Raw genomic sequence first — 20873 nt, 5'->3', positions numbered from 1 at the left:
TTGGCTACTGGGATTAAAGCTGTGTGCCACCACTTCCTGATCTGTATGGCTGACCAACGTGGCTGTTTAACTCTCTAATCTTCAGTCAAGTTTTATTTATTAAAATACAAATGAACTATCACTGCACTCAGTAGTGAGACAGATGACTAAGATGGCTCTATCACTCCGCAATGATGCAGATCCCATGCAGTACTTTATATTACATCCTAGGCTGTCAGAAGACACAACCATTTTGTTCTTGCTCGGATATCTGATTCAGAAAGTCGCACACTTTCCCATCAGCAGGAGGAGATGGGATAGAACCAGAACAGTCAGACAGGAAGGGGCCTGTGGCTCACCCTGGCTTCAAGGCTATGTGTAAGTTCATTTCAAGCATTTATAATTGTTGGTATAGTGTCCCTTTCTATTTTGTCTCTCTGGACCTTACACATCTATACCAACAGGTTGCATAATAAAGTTACATGACTTATCAATTTTCTTTTGTTGTTGTTGTTGTTTTCTTTTTTCTTTTTTTTCAATACAGGGTTTCTCTGTCCTACCTTGGAACTAGCTCTTGTAAACCAGACTGGCCTTGAACTCACAGAGATCCAGTGGCCTCTGCCTCCCGAGTGCTGGGATTAAAGGCGCAAGCCACTGCCGCCCAGCGTGAATTATCAGTTTTCAAATTTGATAAAGTACAGTTTTGAAAACATTTTTCTGGGTACCTAATAGCAGTTATCCCCTTTCAGAAAACAATAAACAATCCAAATTTGCACATTTACTAAGAATCTTTTATTAATTTGCATCACATTCTAGTTTTTACTATCTTTTAAAAAATAATGTAATCAGTAAGTCACAAATCTCAAGCATTAACTGATATAATAATCCATACAAAAGAAGCTCTTCAAACAGGAGAAGTGCCACCCATGATCAGGAGTCACACACACTACACAGCACAATGAGCATAAAACAATGATGCTGATCCCAGATCTGCACCTGGTGAGGAACAGAGAGCCTCTGCACTCACTACACACACAGGAAAGCCATTACCTCAGAAGAAGCTGCAGTTAATCAGACCAATAGCTAAACCACAATTCTAATTAAAATGCTGATCAAGTTCCCTAATCAATACATCATAGGTGACATGGAAGGTCATTTATAGCCAGAACTTAAAACAAAAATAAATGAAGGATTCCTTGGAAATAATTTTCCTAATTAATAAAAGTCATTTTGGATTCCCACACACCTTCTTCTACAGGCTTTGCTCCTCCCTTCTAAGCATTACATTTTTAAAATACTGCTATATTTATTATTCCATAACACCTGGTTTGAACTTTCCATATTGTTATCTAATTTTTGTCTACATCCAAACTTATTTCATAGCTGTAATCATAGAGAGATCAATATTTTGTAAATTGTATCTTTCATTTATCATTATGCATGTCATTTTCTTCTAATGAACTCTCCAATACTACATTCCATAGTTACCTAATACCTCCTGGCTTCTGTTATCATAGTTTTATATTGAACATTTGGAGCAGGTCCCTTTATTTTGTCTACTAAATACAACTTTATATCTTAACTTTGCCTTCAGTGGCTTTGCCCGCTTGGTACAGAGCAATAAGAATCAAAGAGTGTGAATGTTTTTATGCTTCTTTCTCTGTTTAAATTGTTTTATAGAAATTTTGCATCCATTTACATTGTTCTAACAATCCATGAGCATATCACGAGGACAGACACCACACTTTTTTTGTTAGACATCCATCAGTATCCTGTTAGTGATTATAAGTGAGACCTAATGTTGCTCTATGAGTTTGCACTCCAGGTTCACCTGTGTTGTCTATTTACAATCTTAATCTGTCTTCCATTTCCTATTATTTTGTGAAAGATCTTTTAATTAGCTGCTTGAAGTCTAGAAAATAAGTCTCCTGACCTGACCAAAAGGCAAAAGGCAATAGAAACAGAATTGTCACAGGCTTCCCATGTTACCTTAGAGGACCTGGCTGCTACAAGAACTACATTATCAGAGAAGCAGTCCCTGAGAGGGAATGGCAATTGCTTAACATAGGCTTCAGATGGAAATGAGAAAAGGATACATGGTTAGAGATTTGATGCCCACAACTCATTAGGAGGCTGTTAATTATGCTTTTATTTTATTTTATTTTTTTTGATTTTTCGAGACAGGGTTTCTCCGTAGCTTTTGGTTTCTGTCGTGGCACTAGCTCTTTCTAGACCAGGCTGGCCTCAAACTCACAGAGATCCGACTGCCTCTGCCTCCCGAGTGTTGGGATTAAAGGCATGTGCCACCACCGCCTGGCTTAATTATGCTTTTAAATCAATAAGTATTTTTCAAATAGGTGCAAGAGTCAGTTACCAATAACAACACAAGTAAAATACAACTAAGCATCCTAAGAACTGTGTGGGGCAGGGCTTCCTCATTAATCTCACACACACACACACACATACACACACACACACACACACACACACACACACACACACACACTGTCTGATTTATGCACGTCCAGCACTGACAGAGAGATAAAGATTAAAATCACTTGGACTGTGCATTTCTATTACTTGACATCACAGAGAAGGGCGACCCCACGGAGAACCCAGTGTTCGGGGGCCTGGACTGTCTTGAGGTCCACAGCAGCGATGTAGTTCAAATCTGTTCGAACTGGCTTCTTGTAGATGGGGCAGCAGTACAACCGGGGATCTCTTGCAGCTACAAAACACAATTCGAAGCAGAAAGGAATCTGGTTAATTTTGAAGTGAAGCATTTCAGAGTACAGTGCCAAGCTTATAATGGAAGTCATTCCAATGACAGTCAAAATTAATAAAATGAAGAACTACCCTCTGAGATCATAGGATCCCTGCATGTGGTGAACACTATCACACCAGCTAAAGTAAGACATCCAGCCTCGCGTTGGCATTATTATTCTCTCACCAATGACCTTGACAACTTCCACTTAAATTCTTTCTCTTTCTCTCTGCATGAATTTGGCATTCCTTTCCACCAATTCCTCTTGACCTCAATTACTCAAGTCTTGGGTGCCTGCTTCCCCTTCAGGATCTATCCATTTTTAACCGCTTTGTACAGCATTTTCTTTATCGCCATTAGTTATTTACATTCAAATTTTCAACCTTCTGTGCTGTCATTTACATCACATTTAAATTACAGGAGATGGAATACCCCAGCCAAACAAAACGTTGTGAATTTCCTGTGTAAGAAAAGGACTAAAAATAGCTGGGAAACTGAGAAACAGCCATGGCCACAAGATTCCGTTTTCCCTGGAGAGAATTGGGAAACAAAGAACCAGCACAGTCTGTGAGACTCAGTCCTCCCTTTTCAGAGTATAGGGCTAAATGCAACTTCTGAAACAACTAGCGTCTATGAAGTCCTTGTACATGTGTCCATCCTTCGAAGATCTTCCATAAATCATCCACAGGCTCTCTTTTCCCCCAGTCCAGGACATACCAATAGACCAGTGATCACAGACAGAGCCAACTGTGAGGAGCACTAAATTTATACAAGTTATATCAGCCCTCTTTAAGAAAAGGTGTGAATGTTTACAAATACTAATTTGACCTGGGAATTCAAGCTCCGTTAGCTTCTTATGAAATCCACTCTGCCCACAGCAGTGGTTTATCTTCATGTCTGTCTAACTTTCGTTTCTGGAAGTGGTGTGTTCTATGTGCTCATTGAGACTCTAGAACCTTCGCAAACAAAAGTTTTCACCCACACCAAGGCTCTGGCAAGCTCATGGAGCGTAGACGACCCTCCTGTGACTAATGAGATGGAACCATGTGTCATGAAAGTGGAACTTGGCCTTCGTGCTTTAGCTTAATGAAGCTGGGCACTGAAACGACTCTCACTCCCTAACAAACTACAAAAGCACGGTACGAGCAAAAGTTAACATCTCCTTAATTAACACAACAGAAACTTCACCTACCTATCTGTTTTAACTATTCATTATAAATTATCTTGAAGGATTATTAATAGTTTAGTATGTGCTATGTATGTCTCAATATAAATATTCTGAAGTAGTGACTCAGAACCAGAGGTGATCCTACCCTTAGCAGACAACAGGACATTTATGGTCATCACAACTATAGACTTGCTTAGTATCTAGTGAGTAGATGCTGGGATGCTACAAACATCTTCTAATTCTAAGAATAACACCCTACAACAGAGTTATCCAGATCAAAAGCATATGTGGTATCAAGGTTGACAACCTGGTGCTGTAACAACCAAGTCATATGTGTTATAGTGTTTAAAAGCCCTTCATGTACTTAATTTCATGAAAGTCATCATTAAATAATCAAAAGTAATATAATAACTAATTCAGAATTCTCTAGCTAATGTTAGGATAATAGTAACTGCACTATTGGAAAGATGTGAAGAATGCCAAGACAGTGTGTGTGTATGTGTGTGTGTGTGTATAAAGCTCTGAACAAGTAAATATCTGATAATGAATCACAGAATATTAACTATACTAACAGATATGTTTAAATGCTTTAATTCTAAAACCTATAAACATCCACACAATATACAACTAATTGCTCTTGTTATAAATTTGATTAACAGCCATTTTATAATCCTTGAAAAAAAGCATTAGAGTTTTACCTCTGAGTTTAATGATAATTATAATAATTATACCTTGTACAGTATTTGATTACTTGGATTTTAATTCCAAAAAGAAATTATAAAATAATAGAGTAATTTTAGTAAGCAAAGAAAAACAATTCTCTGAAATGTTTATCCAATTTTATTTATTTTTAAATGCTTCTTAACTGAATGTACACGCCAAGTCACAGCATGCAGCAAGCGTCTGCAACAGGATTAGAAATCACCCAAAATATAATTTCATAGTGAAAATGCTACCACAGAAACAGATTGTGTGTGCCCAATTCCCTGCTTAGACAACTAACTCTGAAGACAAATGTTCAGGGAAAGCAGCTTAGTTACATATGTTTCAAGCCTTGGGGTTCTAGAAAACAGATGGGGGCATGAAAACTGGCAGACTCCACACTTTAGGATCCTAGATATTTTAATAAAATGCCTTGAAGAAAGCCTATTTTCTAGTCACTTACCTCCCTTATCTAACCCATGCATTCATTCATACACACTACATTTATTACTAAAATATCCAAAGTAACCAAGCCCACAGTCTTTAAGCCGTTCCTTTACTTGACCTCGCTGTTGCTAACATCCAGGTTACTAGACATTTTACTCCATCAGTGTCACTTCTTTCTACTATGTTTTAAAAGTCACATAAAATCGTGTGATTTAAAATGGTAATGATAATAATACTAATACAATTGTTTAATTTTGTGCCTTCTCCTAAGTTCTCAACATTGTCAGTTGGGTTATTTCAACAACTCTTCTGTGGATACTTTATTAAGTCAGGACCTTTCCCACGTCACAGATTAGAAAGCTGAAACATGAGGAATTGAGATATTTCTCCAAGATCCTGAAGCCTTCTTGGCAAGCTGAGCATCAGACCTGGCCAGCAGGGCTCGCAGCCCACTAGGCTTCTATTCTTTGCAAAACTTGGCATGTGTCATGAGTGGCTGCCTCCTGGTCTTTGCAGGAAGATGTGATGATGACAATGATGACGTGGAGAAAATCTGATTCCCTAGTTCAGCTTGTGGCATACTCGAAAGCCATACTACTAGGCTTTGCACACATCAGGCTGCAGCACTGCTGCTTCGTAGCCACAGTCATTGGCAAAACTAACAACTTGAAACTTCAATTTCCCCATCTTGAAAGGGAGGAAATAACGTTTTATAGATTTGTTGTGAAGTTTAAATAAGATAATTGTGTGAATATCCATTATAGTACATACTCTGGATGTCACATATGCCTACAATGTGTCATTTGCTTTTTCTGGTCTCCCCTCAATACACATGTATGCACACACATTACCATGTTCACACAGGTATGTTCCCAAACATGCGTGAACATTCATGCACACACATGCAAACATGTATACACACATGTACATTCGTGTATGCATGCACACACATGCACACATATGCATGTGCACACATGCATGCACTCCGATGAATGTATACATATGTGTGCACACACACATGCATGCACATTTATGCACACCCATGCACTCATGCACACACAGACTTACCTACAACAATTTCACCTTTCACTAAGAGAATTTCCCTAGACTGACACTTCCCGTTTTCTTGACCGAGGTCTATGTTTATAAACTAGAAGTGAATTAATCACTGTGGGGCTCAGGAGTCAGGAGGTGGCCTCTCGGTCGCCTTGTGTGGCTTTCCCTCACACCTGCGTCTTCACAGTCTTGGATGAGAACGACAGTGGATCAAGGCACACTGAGAGAAACACATTGATCTGGCAGGAAATAGCCTCCTGAACTTCAGCAGTCCTGAAACCACCATCAAACCCCACTATGTGCTCAGCAGAGTCTTGCCATAATCCCCCAAGTGTACAACCCCTGTGCTCCCTCCAGCTCCTTTTAGCTACAGCCTTGAGGTTGGTTTGGATGCAACCTTCTGCCCACGTAAGTGATTCTACACAGCGGCACATTTTTCTCCTATATCTGCCCCGTCACAGCTTCCTTTGAGAATCTAGTTTGTGTACATAGATTCCCCAGTTTGAAGAATCCCATAAAACGTTAGTGTTTTTCTGTGATGTCCTCATGAGAACCTTGAACAATTAAACTTAAGAATAAGCTGTTCGCATATTGTTAAAACAAATGTCCAGATCTCTCCCCTTTGGGAATAGATAAATCAGTCTTGTTTCTGCACTTCTGTAGCCACTTTGTTGTAAAGTGATAAATTACCTTCCGTATTAATGTAAACACTATTAACTGAGAATTCCAATTTGAAAGTGCTACACTTGGAGTGTTCTTTGGTCATTAAGGATGACACATTTCTATATCTCAATTAGAACGTTATTTAGTTATCAGAATGAAATGAAATGGTTCACCATGAAAGCAGCAATAGGAGTGTTAAATTTTCCATTAGCAAATACACGTCTCTTCAACCAGAAAGCAAAACAAGCTTCCACCTACATCTGCTAAAGCAAAGAAAGAAAAAAGAATTGACTTGTATTTTATTTTTCAGTACCTTGAAACTGATTTCCTTTCCCTCTGCTTGTTTTACCCTCCGCCCCTTGCCTGCTGCTAATGAGTCTCAGAACTGTCTAATGCCCAGCAGGACAGGCACAGCCGCCTTGGAAAATTTGTTATTAAATAACAAAGGATTGCCAGTATTATGAAATTATCACTGCGTTATGTTCATGCTGAGATGCTCAATGTCTAATTGTTGTGGATTTTACAGTTTGGTCGCAAGGAAAGAAAAATAGCACCTGACTCACTATAGGGAGGACAGCTCTCTCTTTTTATGAGGAACATGTCTTCACAACACCTTGAGTAGAGAGGATGATATGATGAAGCAAGCTTTCAAAAGTATATTTTGGGAAAAATAATATTTTATTTATATTCCTATTTAAAAAAAAAACTCCTGCCAAAGACTGACAACCCCAAAAGCCAGCTATCATAAAGCCTCATCTGGATTTCATCTCAGCCCTGTCAGGAGTATTTACTCCTCTAGGTTCAGCCACAAAAAAGCAACACATGTGCCAAGCAGGGTACTGAGAGCCTTCACCTCCCTCACCTGGGGTTCAGTTTCTCTCTGGTGGGTGCCTCTTCCTTTATACCTTAAGCACTAGTTCTCACCCAGAGAAATTCACGGCTCCTTGGACAGGAACCCTCCAAGGTAAAGTCTTCCTAGAAAACCCCACAGTTTTCTAGACCCGGTAAAGAATCCCCCCCCACCTCTAAAATGACCTCAATAGATTCAAGTTTTCTCTTCTAACTCCCGTTCACCTCCATCTTCTGCTTGAACAAACTCCTTCCTTTGTTGTACACCTAAACACTGTAGATAATGCAAATGTTTCAGAGTGAGTCTATCTTTTTAAAGTCACATTTAAACTTTAGAAAAAAACTTCTAGAACAAGAGGAGTTCACTTCTGAAGCCAGACAAACCAAGGCAGACATCCAAACTCTGCTGCTAACAGGAGCTCACATTCTCTGAGACCGAGCACACTAAAGAATGGGGCAGGAAAGAATAACAGACTGTTAGAGTCATTGCAGGGAAAGAAGGTATGTCTAGCGACGTTTGAGGGTGTTTTGTACACAACACAAATTAAAAGGAAAACTGAAAGTGTTCATTTTTCTTTCATGTTGTCACTATTGTTACAGTTAGTGCTTAAACATTAACGAACAACTGTATCGAACGTATCCACAGCTCCTCCATATTGTGCTTTTAAAAATATCTATATAGATTTCATCTTGTGGACTGACCTGCATTTCCTCCTCCTCACCACCATCTAGCATTTCTAGTCAAAGTGAAATATATTTTTTCACAGAGATCTCCAGGATCATTCTAAACTCTCTAGCTGACCAAGTGTTAAACCAGAGTTCAAGAGTGGACGGTGGAGAGCTGAACTTTCCTGTACCTGAAAATGTATAAAGATGCTGATGGTCCCCTGAGACAGCTCTTTCTTTCCCTCCTGGATGCTACAAGAAGTCGTACTATGATCCTGCTGGCCTTGATTTTGATTCGAGGACCAGCAAGAATGTGTGGGATCACATTTCTTATATCTATCTGACCCCTCTGTAATCAGAGATACATTTTTGACAGGTTGCACTACTCCAGAATGGTGACAAACTGAAATAGGACAGGGTTGTGGCACAGCTGTGATCGTGTTTCTCCCTCAATCCTGGAAGAACTTTCCCTCGAGCAATGCCCATAGCCCTGTTGGGTGCCACACGCTCTTGGAACATTCTCTAAGATGGACCACAGCTGTGTTGTATTAGGAGTGGCGGGGCTGCGTCCCCAGCACCCCAGCTGCTTGGCTAGCTTATGCCCCGAAATAATTACACGGAAACTGTATTCTTTAATCACTGCTTGCCCCATTTCTATCTAGCCTCTTCTAGGCTAACTCTCGCACCTGGACTAGCCCATCTCTAATAATCTGCTGTAGCCCACAAGGTGGCTTACCAGGGAGATTCTAGCCTACGTCCATCCTGGGTCGGAGCTTCATCGCGTGTGCCTCAGAGAGCAGAGCTCTCGCCTCTGCCCCCAAGAGTGGAGCATCATGTCTCTCTGAGGCGTCTGCCCTCGAGAGGAGAGCTGTCGAGTCTGACCTCACTTCCTCTTCCTCCCAGCATTCTGTTCTGTTTACTCCTCCCACCTACGTTTTAACCTCTCAGGGCAAGCAGTTTCTTTATTTAATTAACCAATGGCCTTCCTCCATCACAGCTGTCTAGTCTGTGACCTCATTTCCCACACTTCTGGAGGTTGCACCCTCTGTTTGAGAGATGCTGTCACCCAGGTTCACTGTGCTGATTTGAGAAATGTCCCCACTGGGTCACATATTTGAACAGTTGGTCCCCAGTTGATGGTGTTGTTTAAGAAGGTTATGGGATCTTGAAGAGATGAAATCTTGATGGAGGAAGTATGTCACTGGGGGTTGGCCTCTGGCTTGTATGGACTGGCTCTTCTCCCACTCCCAATTACCATGTGGTCTGCTTCCTATATACCAGGCTGGCATCATGCTCCTGCTTCCATGACTCCCCAATGTGATCATGTTTTTCCTCCATAACTATGAACTAAAAATAAACTCTTCCTTCCTTAAGTTACTTTTTGAAGAGTACATGAGTAGAGCAACATAAAGTAATTCATACATTCATGATACATATGCAATTGATGCCCTAAAACATGAAGTTGTCCTCAATTCCCTCCCTTTATTTACCTGTCATTCTAAGGATATGGTTCCCTCTGTCTTAACTCTATATGTTTCCACTTCACTCTTAACAATTCTGCTTGTATTCTTTTACAACTTTCCTAAGTGCACTGTTACCTCTTCCTGGACTCTCTTCCTTCCTCCTTCTCACAATCCCTTCATCTCCATCCTGAAGAATCTCTTAAAAACTGATCTTCATAAAGAAAACATACTCATGACACTCACATACAAAAAAAAAAAATCTCAAATCTGGAAGTCAACCACAACCTTCATACCTGGGCACCCTCTCGCTTGCCACCCTGATCCCATGTCAATCACCTCCCTTGCACAGTTCTGTGCCCTTACTGCACTGTGGGATCTCATGCATACCTACAGATTTGTTCCCACCCCTTCATCACCATTCATAGCTGTATACATCCACCATCTTTCTCTTCCTCATTCAGGACACAGCCAATGCTCCCTCATACTTCTGCGTGCTTCCTTGGGCTGCAAGAGGTCAGCAGAGCCTGTTTTGTCTCTGAAACTCAGAGCGGTGTCCTCTTCTCACGGGACTCTTAAATTATCTCACATTCAGCAAGACATGTGTGTGCTCTCCTTAGATAAACCAGAACTATCTGTGCATTCACTTATGTTCAATTCTCAGTAGTCACCTCATTCAAAGCCATAATTAATGCACATTAACAAACGCTGAGCTGTTACTCCTATAGGAAATGCCAGATTAGTTTCCTGCAAACCTCGGAGCATATAGCATTTGTCATCAACCAATCAATACATAATCTTGCTTATACGTTTTTCTGTTTGATATCTCCTTTATAATATATCCAGCTCATTCATTCGCATTCAAGATCACAGCACCACCAGCTGCACCTAAAAGAAGTCTGCCTAATATATACATTTTTCTCCATAATCTATACTGCAGAGACTTGCTATCCCTGGAAAGGTAAGTTGTCCATCAGTACTATACTTGAGGGCAGCCACGTCAAACAGAAAAACAAATTATTTATAATATATGTTATGTGATAATGTATAATAATATATACAATATTTGTAAACTATATAAGATAAAAATATATGTAATTTTGGATATATATAATTTAACATATTAATACAGAAGAATAATAGAAAATGCAGTATGGGAAATGGCATTTGTTTATAGCATAATAAGTCAAACCAGAAGGCTAATAATCTCCATGCTCAGCCTCACCTGGGAGCCAAGGTGATTATTAAGCAGCTCAAACATTGTGCTTCTCTATGCACACCTAGGGATTACTGCAAGTATTGACATCAGTATTATGAAGAACCTCAAGTATAAACACCAAATCTGCAAGTAACAAGACTTGACAATATTTGCTTCTTGTATCTCCCTCAAGTTTCGAAACTGAGTTCCATTAGAAGGAGAATCCTGTCTGGTCTTTGCTGATGCAGCTTTAGCAGCAGAGTGACCTTGGTCGGATGTAAAGGACCAGGTAGACAGTCACTGAACGACTGGATGAACTCATGCTGTTTTCCTCTACCAAGAAAAGTCTTTCTCTGGCTCCCAGCCGTACTCATTCTTGACCCATCTCAGAATCAGTCTTACTAACCTAAACTCTTAGACAGAGGTTTTTTTCCCCCCTTTAAGTTACCTAAGCATTCTGAACACATCTCAAACATAATATTTTTCTAATTATATTTTAGTATTAGTTTGTATTGGTCTTCTTGACCAGACTGTTTGTTCTTATGGTCAAGATCTGGTTCATAATTATCTTTGTCTTCTAGTATTTAAGGTTATAGCTAATATATGTGAAACAGGTAGCAAATGTTTGTTTGCTCAGAAATAGTTACGGACTTCAGAGAAAGCTAAGCAGGTTGGAGCACTTGCTTGTGCCTCTGAGCCATGTGCATTGCACTGCCAGCATGGTGGAACTGCTTGTGCCTCTGAGTCACTTGTGCCTCTGAGCCGTGGTGCACAATGGCCCCCCTTCCAAGCACACGGTAACACTTTACTCACAAACCCCATCTGAATGCTCTGTCTCCTGCAAGAGACAGAGGTCATTCTAGGAGCATAGCTCAGAAAGCCAGAGGTTTAAAACTGTGTGGCTTTTTTTTTTTAGCTACAGCTGAATCAGGAAAATCTCTCTTAAAGCAGCTGTGGCAAGCCGCCAGTAAACAGCAAGAAGCTATGTTAAACTCTATATTGTTTTTGAAGCTCTCTCAGATTTTACGTGGAGTTAGTTTACCACTTTGGCCACCAATCTGTAGTAAGAGAGTGGGGTCCCTTTGTTCCGTCCTGCCCGGCTAGCTTACACCTGAAATATAACCACACAGAAATTGTATTAATTAAATTACTGCTTGGCCCATAAGCTCTAGCCTCTTATTGGCTAGCTCTCACATCTTGATTAACCCTTTTCTATTAAATCTGTGTATCACCACATGACTGTGGGTTACTGGCAAGATTCGAACCTACATCTGTTTCAGGCAGGAGATTCATGATGTCTACTACACTGCTTTCTTCCCAGCATTTTGTTCTGTCTACTCCACCCACCTAAGGGATACCCTATCAAAAGGCCAAGGCAGTTTCTTTATTCAACCAATGGAAGCAACGCAAAGACAGAAGAACTTCCTGCATCATTAGAGGCCATGGTTTGCTTCCTAGAACTCACACGACAGTTTACAACCATCTCTAACCCAATTGTAGGGCATCTAGACCCTCCTCTTGCCTTTGTGCAGAGTAGGCATTCATGCAGTGAGCATACATACACCAAGACAAGACACTCATACATACAAATAAATCTTAAAAATGAATAAATATGTAACCCAGGCCTAGTGTCATAGGCCTATAATCTCGGATAAGTGGGTGGCTGAAACAGGAAGATTCCAAGTTCAAGATTAGCAGTTGCCTTGCATGTAGGAAACCCTGAATTCAATCCCCAGCACCAAAAATGACAGCAAATGTGGAGTTTACAATCTCTTTTCCATTAGCTAAGTTTTCAAGTGTGTTACTTACCTATGGTGTCAAAATACCATCAACCTCTAAAATATTTTATCTCTTCCTTTACTTATTCAAAGAAAAAAATAATTTGTGATTATATCACTGAATCCCTTCTTTCTGGGGACCCTCAATCCTGGCTATCTCTAGAGTTTATAGCTTATGCTTCCAAATGAACTATTCCCTGGGGAGAACTGTGGGGAAGTTAGCTGAAAGACAGTTGGATGGATGCAACAAAAGCCTCTAGGAAATGTGAAGCCACAGTGAGAAAGACTTGATGTATTTTTAGATTTCTGAAATAGAACTTTGATAATGTAGAAAAAAATGTGTGTCTCATCAAAACAGTATTCTATCCATTGGATAAAATAGGAACCCAGCATTTTTTCTTTATACTTAGGCCAAATATCCCCAGATTCAGTCTATGTTTCCCAATCTGACTCAAACCCGTAAACTAGTGGAACCACTCCCCTTGGTGAGCCCTGTGTACAAAAGAAATCATTTTACATGCCTCACCTCCCTCCTCCTGTCCATTCTTCAATACCAGGCCAGGGCCAAGAAGTCCTGGTGCTCAGTTCCTGGTCTCTCAGTCCAACACTTTTCTCCTACTTCTCTCTATGTCTTCCTTGTTTATCTCATCTGTGAAACTGTCTATGAAGACTCTATTAGTATTCATGTATATTTTATCTACTTTACCAGGAAGGCCATGACTATTATCTCTATAATAGCATATAAGAAAAGATCTGGAGATGAATAGATAGTCATTTGGCATAGGCATGAATATGGAGCCAATTGATAAATGAGTAAAATACCTATTGTTTGACAGAAGTCATAAGACTGTATTTATAATGTCAGTCAATGATATAATACCAACCCTCTCAGAAGATACAAGACAACTTACTGTTGTTTTCTGCATAAATCCGTATGACAGGCATCAACTCAAAAAGCACTTTGGGCTTGGATTCAATGAGCTTCATGTTTCTTTTGTCCCAGCCAGCACCCTCAAGATATAAGCCGTAGACATAGACTCCTTCTGAGGGAGGGGCAGAAATGTCATCCTTTGCCAATTTGGTGACTTCATTGCAAAGAACCATACTGTCCAGAGCCCAGCCTTTGTTTGCCCGAGTTATTTCCTATTCAATTCAACAAAAAGAAGTTTGTCTTCATAGGAAAAGCTAAATTATAATCAAGTTATTCCAAGTATCTTCATTCAAAGGAACTGGGGTAGTATTTAAATAATTTAAGAGATTCTCTCATTTAAAAAATGCCCTTTTCCTAATTTAATCATTTGTACCTTAAAAAGGGAACTATAAAATTAAATCAACATAGAAATAAAAATAAATACTTCAGAATAAGATAAGCAGTCATATTTATAGTGATAGCAATGTAACTGCTACTACCAATCAGAAATACTCATTCTCTGTCTTATTATATTTTTTAAAGCTTTAAGGAATGAGAGGTTGTAGAGGGAAATTACAGTAACACAATGAGCCCAAGTCAGAGTTATTACCTGTCGCATCGCAGTTAAAAATCCCTGGGGGTTAAAAAATCCTGTCATCCAAAAGCAATGGGGTCGGCCATTGAACACCCAGGAGGTGAACTGGCAGTTTCTTTCCAGAAGCTCAGTAAACCAGAAGCCCAGGGTGCTTGAAACCCACGATGCCTGAAACGCACACATTGAAACAATCCTTCAATGTTGGTTTGATTCAGCCGTGTAAACTCGCTGTGCTCACTGAGAAAAGCAGCAGGCAATGTCCCTCCAGTCTTGAGTTTCCCTTGAGCTCTGACCTGTAAACTTCTCAGATTATCCTTTCTCTTTCACATTAATGATGTGCAAAAAAGTGAAAGACGTGAATTGACAAAACTCAAAAAAAAAAAAAAAGCACTACAATCATCTTCTACCTGTGAGTATATTCATCACTAATTTATCTGCTGTGAAGGAATAAAAACCGTTTATGGAATGGCATTTAACAGGCATAGGTATTGGCCATGACCAAACTACGATTTCAATAGATACTGTATAAAGACTTCTATTTATATAAATAAACTCATGGCATCACCAGGATAAGTCAACACTTTAAAATACATTCTGTGCACACACAATACATCATAGAAGTCATTCTCTGCTCATTTTAATGAGGTAAACAACAGTTGAGCTTCTGAGTGTGTGTCCCATTAAGGAGCAGAAAGAGAAACCCAGCTCCTTTTACCATCTGCAATTTATTTATACGCGTTGCTTCTAACTTTCTCTTCGAATTCACTCCATTTCCTTTATGACAACGGGCATGCATGTCATTAATGCTACAGGAGCAGCACCATGGGGAAGAATTTGCAAATCATAGGTTGTAATGTTTCTCTGTAATTGCAACATTTTCAGTAGGAATAAATGTCGTAATCAACTTGGGTAGGCATCCCACTTGAATTTTAAATATCATTACATTTGCGTATATTTCAAGAGCCTCTGCAATCCCGCAGACTGATAGTAGCATTAATAGAAGAAAACTGTATAAAATGATCATAATTTTAGAATCAGGTGGCTCATTCTATCGTACCTTTATAGGTGTATTAAGTTAAAAAATGTTCTAAAATCACATTTGGCTCCAGAGTAAAGGGACTTTTAAATGAGACGCTGCCACCTGCAAAGACTTCTGGTCTGTTCCAGAATGTCTCGGAGGTTAGCAGGGCTGAGAGAGACAGCTCACAGGGAACAAATTTGCAAGGCCAGTGGCTTAAAGGTTCTCTATCTGTTGGCAGGAAGAATGGGAGATCCAAAAGAGAACTATTCGGGCCCTTGCAATGACTTTGTGAAGGGGGAGAAAAAAGGATGCTGATGCAGAGTTCTTAGGCTATGACTCAAGATGCACAGTGACATCATTAAATAAGGTGGGAGGAAAACAAGAATCCTAGCTGCCAAATATGGGTCAATATATGGGAAAGATGTATGAGGCTCAGCATTGACAAGACTTGCGAGTGTGTGTGTTGCACCTATGTGATTGTATGTGAGTGTGTCCATACCCAAGTACACACTTTTAGAAACCATGAGACATCGGATTTCTTGTTTTATTACTCTGCGCTTTCAACCCTACTGTCTGAGACACTCTCTCATTGAACTGAAGGCCTGCAGTCTCTCAGAATCTGCCTGTCTACATTCCCCAATGTGAAGCTTACAGGCATGTGAATCCATGCATATATGATTTTAACATGAGTGCAGGGGATTTGAACTCACAACACCTTTCTATTTTGCTGGAGAAACACAAGCCTCTCCAAACCTCCTTTTCCCAGTTTCATCACTATCTACCAACTTCCTCGACGTCCTCAGCTTGGCCCAACCTTCAACAACCCTGCTGTCCTGGTCCTGAACACTTCATCTTTAGCATCTAGTGCCATTAACAAAAGATATCTCTGGATCCTCCACCTTTCTATGTATATGTCACAATAACCTCTAAAGACGAGGAAACTCAGGAATAGGAGTGTGGGTACATGGGGGAAGAAGAGAAAAGGAGTATTAAGAGGAATGATGTAATCATATCTTAATTAAATTTTAAATCATAAATAAATAAAAGGAAAGGTGGTTCAGTAATTAAAAGCACCCGCTGCTTTTTCAGAGGACCTGGGTTTGGTTCCCAGTACCCACATTTGATGACTTACAACTGCCTGTAAATCCATGTAAAGTGAATATGATGCGCTATTGTGACTCTGTGGGCACCTGTGTGCCTGTGAAACACATTTATAGACTTAGACACACATGTCCACATAAAATAAATAGAGCCTTTTTATTTTAAAACAAAATTCTGTGAACAAGCAGAGGCAGAGCAATGACCTCCAAGCATCACTAGGCCTAAGAATTAAACTAAGTAAGTCCCCAATCTTTGGGGCTCCCCACTGAGGTCACAGTCACTTGCAAAGTAGGAGCAGGACAGTGCTTACCTTTTTCCACCGGGCAGGGATTCTGGCATCAAACATGCAATCCAGAGCATCTCGCAGATTTTCGCTCATGATAATAGTGCCATCAAGAGCCAGTTTCAGCTCAGTCAGGGTGCTGCGGACAAGGCTGAGCACCCTCTGCATCCTGTCAATCTCCTGCCTGAGGAATATGTTCATGGGCTGGAAAGGCCCCATCTTCTGCAACCTCTCTTTCACCTTCCATGGAGACATTCAAAGAAAATATTAGGAAGTACATAGCTACTGTGATGGTATAGTACTGTGCCCTGGGCTTCTAAACCATTCATGTCTTCTACAATGCCATAAATATAAGCTTTGAGTTGTTCCACAACAAAATAAAGAATATATGAGAAAGCAAATATGTGACCAGCAAGTATATGACCAGCACAAAATTTTAGAGCGTGTGAGAAAGAAAAGGGAGCCATTAGTTCAAAGAAACATACAAAATGTATGTAGCTATATTATATAGTGAATATAACCACTGTATTAAACGAACTGCCTGGGAACTATATGTTCCCTGCCAATGTGACATATGTGTGAGAACATGTAGGCACTGTGTCCTCTACACAACCACTAGGCCAGCTATCTCAGATAACTAGACATTCATATTTACAGCCCTCTGCTTTTTTCGATAAGCACAGATACATGCTCATTTCTTTCTATTTTACAGGTATTTGTTGAGACTCTTCTAAATATCAGATAATGTGTTAGGTTAGACTATTTTATGCTGGAATGGTTCTGACCGATGCTGAAAAAAAAAAAGGTCTCTTCAAAAAGCTAGCTACCATGTTTTGTTATGCGATTATTCTATCTTAGATATTTTAATTGCTTCATAAATATTTCGACCTGCAATAGAGGCAATGACCTCTCTTCCAACACTGTAATGAAGAGACCGTATGAAAGCGGATAACAGTATTGATTTTCTCCAAGCGAGTGGTCAGAGATTCTCCCAAGGAAATTATTCCTATGACAAGAGACCCATGAGTATAGTTTTTGTAGTCAAAATTGTCTCCTTAGTAGTTACAGGATACCAAAGCTACCAAAGTGTGTGGCAAGGAGTTAGGTCATGAAGTCACCTCTTAGACCATATTGAAAATAGCTCATTTCTTGTTTTATCAAAGATTTCTAAACCATATCAGGGTAATTTTCTCAAAAATCCATTAAATGCTAAAGCATTAACCTCCATGATTATAAATTGCTTAGAAGCTATTTATATACCAAAAGAATGATCTTTCAAAGTTAATTATGTGAAAAAATAGCAGAGAGTAAGGCTATAAAATGCAGTCTCCCTGCAGGGAGGAAGGCCTACATGTGCTTTAAATCACACACACACACACACACACACACACACACACACACACACATGCACACACATGAGCATGCACACACTCACATACACATGCAAAGACATACATATACACTTGAGCGTGCACACATGCACACACATATGCAAACACACACATGCACACACACTCACAAACATGCACACACACTCTCACACACATGCAAAGACATACACTTGAAAATGCATACACACATGCAAACACACACATACACACACGAGCATGCACACATAACTGGCCTTTCACTCTGATAACGTAATGTTTTCATTTAAACAATGGTACTATGAAGCAGCTCAAGAAAGGTTTTGTAAAGTAATTGTAACCCAGCAAGGCACATTATCAGCCAGAAATAAACATTGACAGTCGTGTAGTTTCTTTATGGTTTTCCTTTTGTGGTTTGTCAAGGGTCCTTTAGTTTGAATATTATCATTCAGTTCAGAAACTTGATTTTGTCTTACTTCCTCCTCTTTCCCCACAAACAGACCAATCTGAGACAAATTCGAGGATTTTGGGGCTCACGTCAAAAGGGCTGTAATCTTCCGGAAGCTTCTGCAGCATATCTTCAGCCAGGCGTGCCACCACGGTCTCCCGTGTCTCGTCCCCTCCACCAGAGCTGTCCTTAGGCTGGATGCCCAGGATGGTGTCCAGCACATCCTTGGCCAGCTTGCTCTGGTAAGTGATGTCAGCATTGGGGTGCAATCCAAACACCTCTGGAGTGTCATAGGCAGGCAAGCTCTGAACACCAAAGACCCCCAGATAAGCATGCATTGATAACACCAATTAAATTATAGACACAGGAAAAAATATTTTCACACCTCGCTCTCGACCCACTATAAACCCCAATAATTTCTCCACATACCCAAAATGAAAAGTTGTAACATTGAAAAACACAAAACAGACTAAAGCAAAATTTAACCAGAGACAGTCTTCTTATATGCATAAAGATAAAAATGGAGATTTTTGGATAGTGTAATTAAAATCATTTTATGTGAGTGTTGCGTAATTAATGGCTATTGTACTGACACAAATAGCAGGAAATGGAAGTTTTATGAAGCATGGCTCAAATAAGACTGAGGGTGGAAATGGTTCTGTCCTAGGGAGTAACAAGGAGACTTGGGAAAGAGAACTATTCAAAACACAACAGAGAACAACAGAGTGAGAGAATGAGACACAACCGGGAACAGAACAATCAAGCAGGAAGTCTCCTGGACCATTGGGAAAGAGAAAATGTACCTACAATTTGACATGTATTTCTGTGTGTGTCTTATCGTTAATTTTATAAACTTACTACTTGTCTCCCTCCCTTCCTCTGCCTCATTTTACTCCTTTCTCACAGCTTCTTCTGAGCTACCCATTTCATTGTGGAATGAGATATATATTTAGAAATATAGGTATTCTTAAATTTATGATGCCGTGGACACGTTTCTATTCACAGGTAATGATTTAAAGACACACACAGTAGAGTCAGGCGAATGCTATTGGTTGATTTGAATTAATAGAAGTGTAGAAGTGGTAATATATGATAAACTCATTACATTTATACATCAAAGCCCTATAAATATACTGATGAATGTATCCCTTTGGGGTGCTGTGTTTTAGTTTATTTACTCTGAGATAAATCTGAGACAGAGGCCAAAGCAACTCTAACGCGTTCAGAGTACAGAGAGGAATTGCAGATACCATCAGCACGAGATATTCTTTCCTTACATATTCCTGACGGCCCTATCCAATCTGCATTATTCTGTCTTGGAGCAGCACTGCTCAGCCAAGGGCTACTTTTCCAACAAGGATCCTTTGACAACACATGGAGACATTTATTGATCTTAAAATCAGGCAGAGGATGCTCCTGGCATTTAGGAGGCAGAGGCCAGGGACCATGAAAGAGAAACTAGAATACACAAGAGAGACTAACCTGATTGTAAATGCCAATGCTGCAAGAGTTGAAAAAAAATTTGACTTAAACAAAGGACTCATACAAGGTAGGTTCATGGAAACAATATCTATATACTCCTTTGGGCCTGAGCTAAAGATGAATGTCAAATATTACCTACCTGGGTTGAAAGTAGAACAGACAGAGCCCAGAAATGTTCCTTGGTCTATATGTGTAGTAACTGAAGCCCCATGGGCAGAGAGCCCCAGATGACTTATGCATACCATCTCCCTACATTGGCCTCATCTGTCGCCTCACCAAAGAAAATCGACTCCCAAGACATTACAACATTGGAATATGCAAAAGGGTTCACAAAAGACTTATTTCTCAGAGCAAAGATAAGTATGATAATCAAGAGGTTATGAAAATATGAAGAAAGAATTCACAGCAGAAAACGTTGCTTTCACTCTCATTACAATTGGGAGCCCTTACCTGTTAGAAGGAGTAGGTGGGGGTGGCCATGGGGGGGGGGGCAAGGAGGTGGGAGGAGGGATGGGAGAGAGAACTGCAGTTGGAATGTAAAATAGAATAAAAAATAGATAGATAGGTAGATAGATAGGTAGATGATAGATAGATGATAGATGATAGATAGATAGATAGATAGATAGATAGATAGATAGATAGATAGATAGATAGATAGATAGATAGATAGATAGACAGACAGACAGACCTGCAGAGATTTGTTCTACAATTAAAATGCTAAATCCAACAAACCTGAATGTACTGAAGATAGCCATCCACTGTGTTGCATTTTGGAATGTTGTATCCTTGGTAAAAGGTGAAATCTGGCCCAAACATGTTTTCACTGAACCAAACCTTAGCAAATGTGTTCAACAACCTCTTATCAAAGTCATCAGTGACTCTGCCTCCATACTGGATCTCTCCAATCATGTAGCGGACAGTGGTCCAGGACACACC

General features: G+C 39.9%; 1 protein-coding gene across 1 annotated transcript in view; it reads right to left on the bottom strand.

Moving 5' to 3' along the window:
* Positions 1 to 761: 761 nt before the first annotated feature.
* Dnah5 (dynein axonemal heavy chain 5) overlaps positions 762 to 20873 on the bottom strand; it is a 257325-nt gene continuing 237213 nt past the window's right edge. Inside the window, exons 74-79 of the mRNA XM_005356665.3 lie at positions 20670 to 20873; positions 18545 to 18760; positions 16668 to 16880; positions 14251 to 14403; positions 13642 to 13873; positions 762 to 2707 (exon numbers count right to left, since the gene is read on the bottom strand). Of these exons, the coding sequence (XP_005356722.2) occupies positions 2556 to 2707; positions 13642 to 13873; positions 14251 to 14403; positions 16668 to 16880; positions 18545 to 18760; positions 20670 to 20873 (1170 nt within the window). The 3' untranslated portion in view covers positions 762 to 2555. The remainder of the gene's footprint in view (positions 2708 to 13641; positions 13874 to 14250; positions 14404 to 16667; positions 16881 to 18544; positions 18761 to 20669) is intronic.

The sequence above is a fragment of the Microtus ochrogaster genome, chromosome 19 (genome assembly GCF_000317375.1).
Source record: "Microtus ochrogaster isolate Prairie Vole_2 chromosome 19, MicOch1.0, whole genome shotgun sequence".
NCBI lineage: Eukaryota > Metazoa > Chordata > Mammalia > Rodentia > Cricetidae > Microtus > Microtus ochrogaster.
The sequence above is the reverse complement of the archived record's forward strand: the minus strand, read 5'-3'. Positions and strand labels throughout refer to the sequence as shown.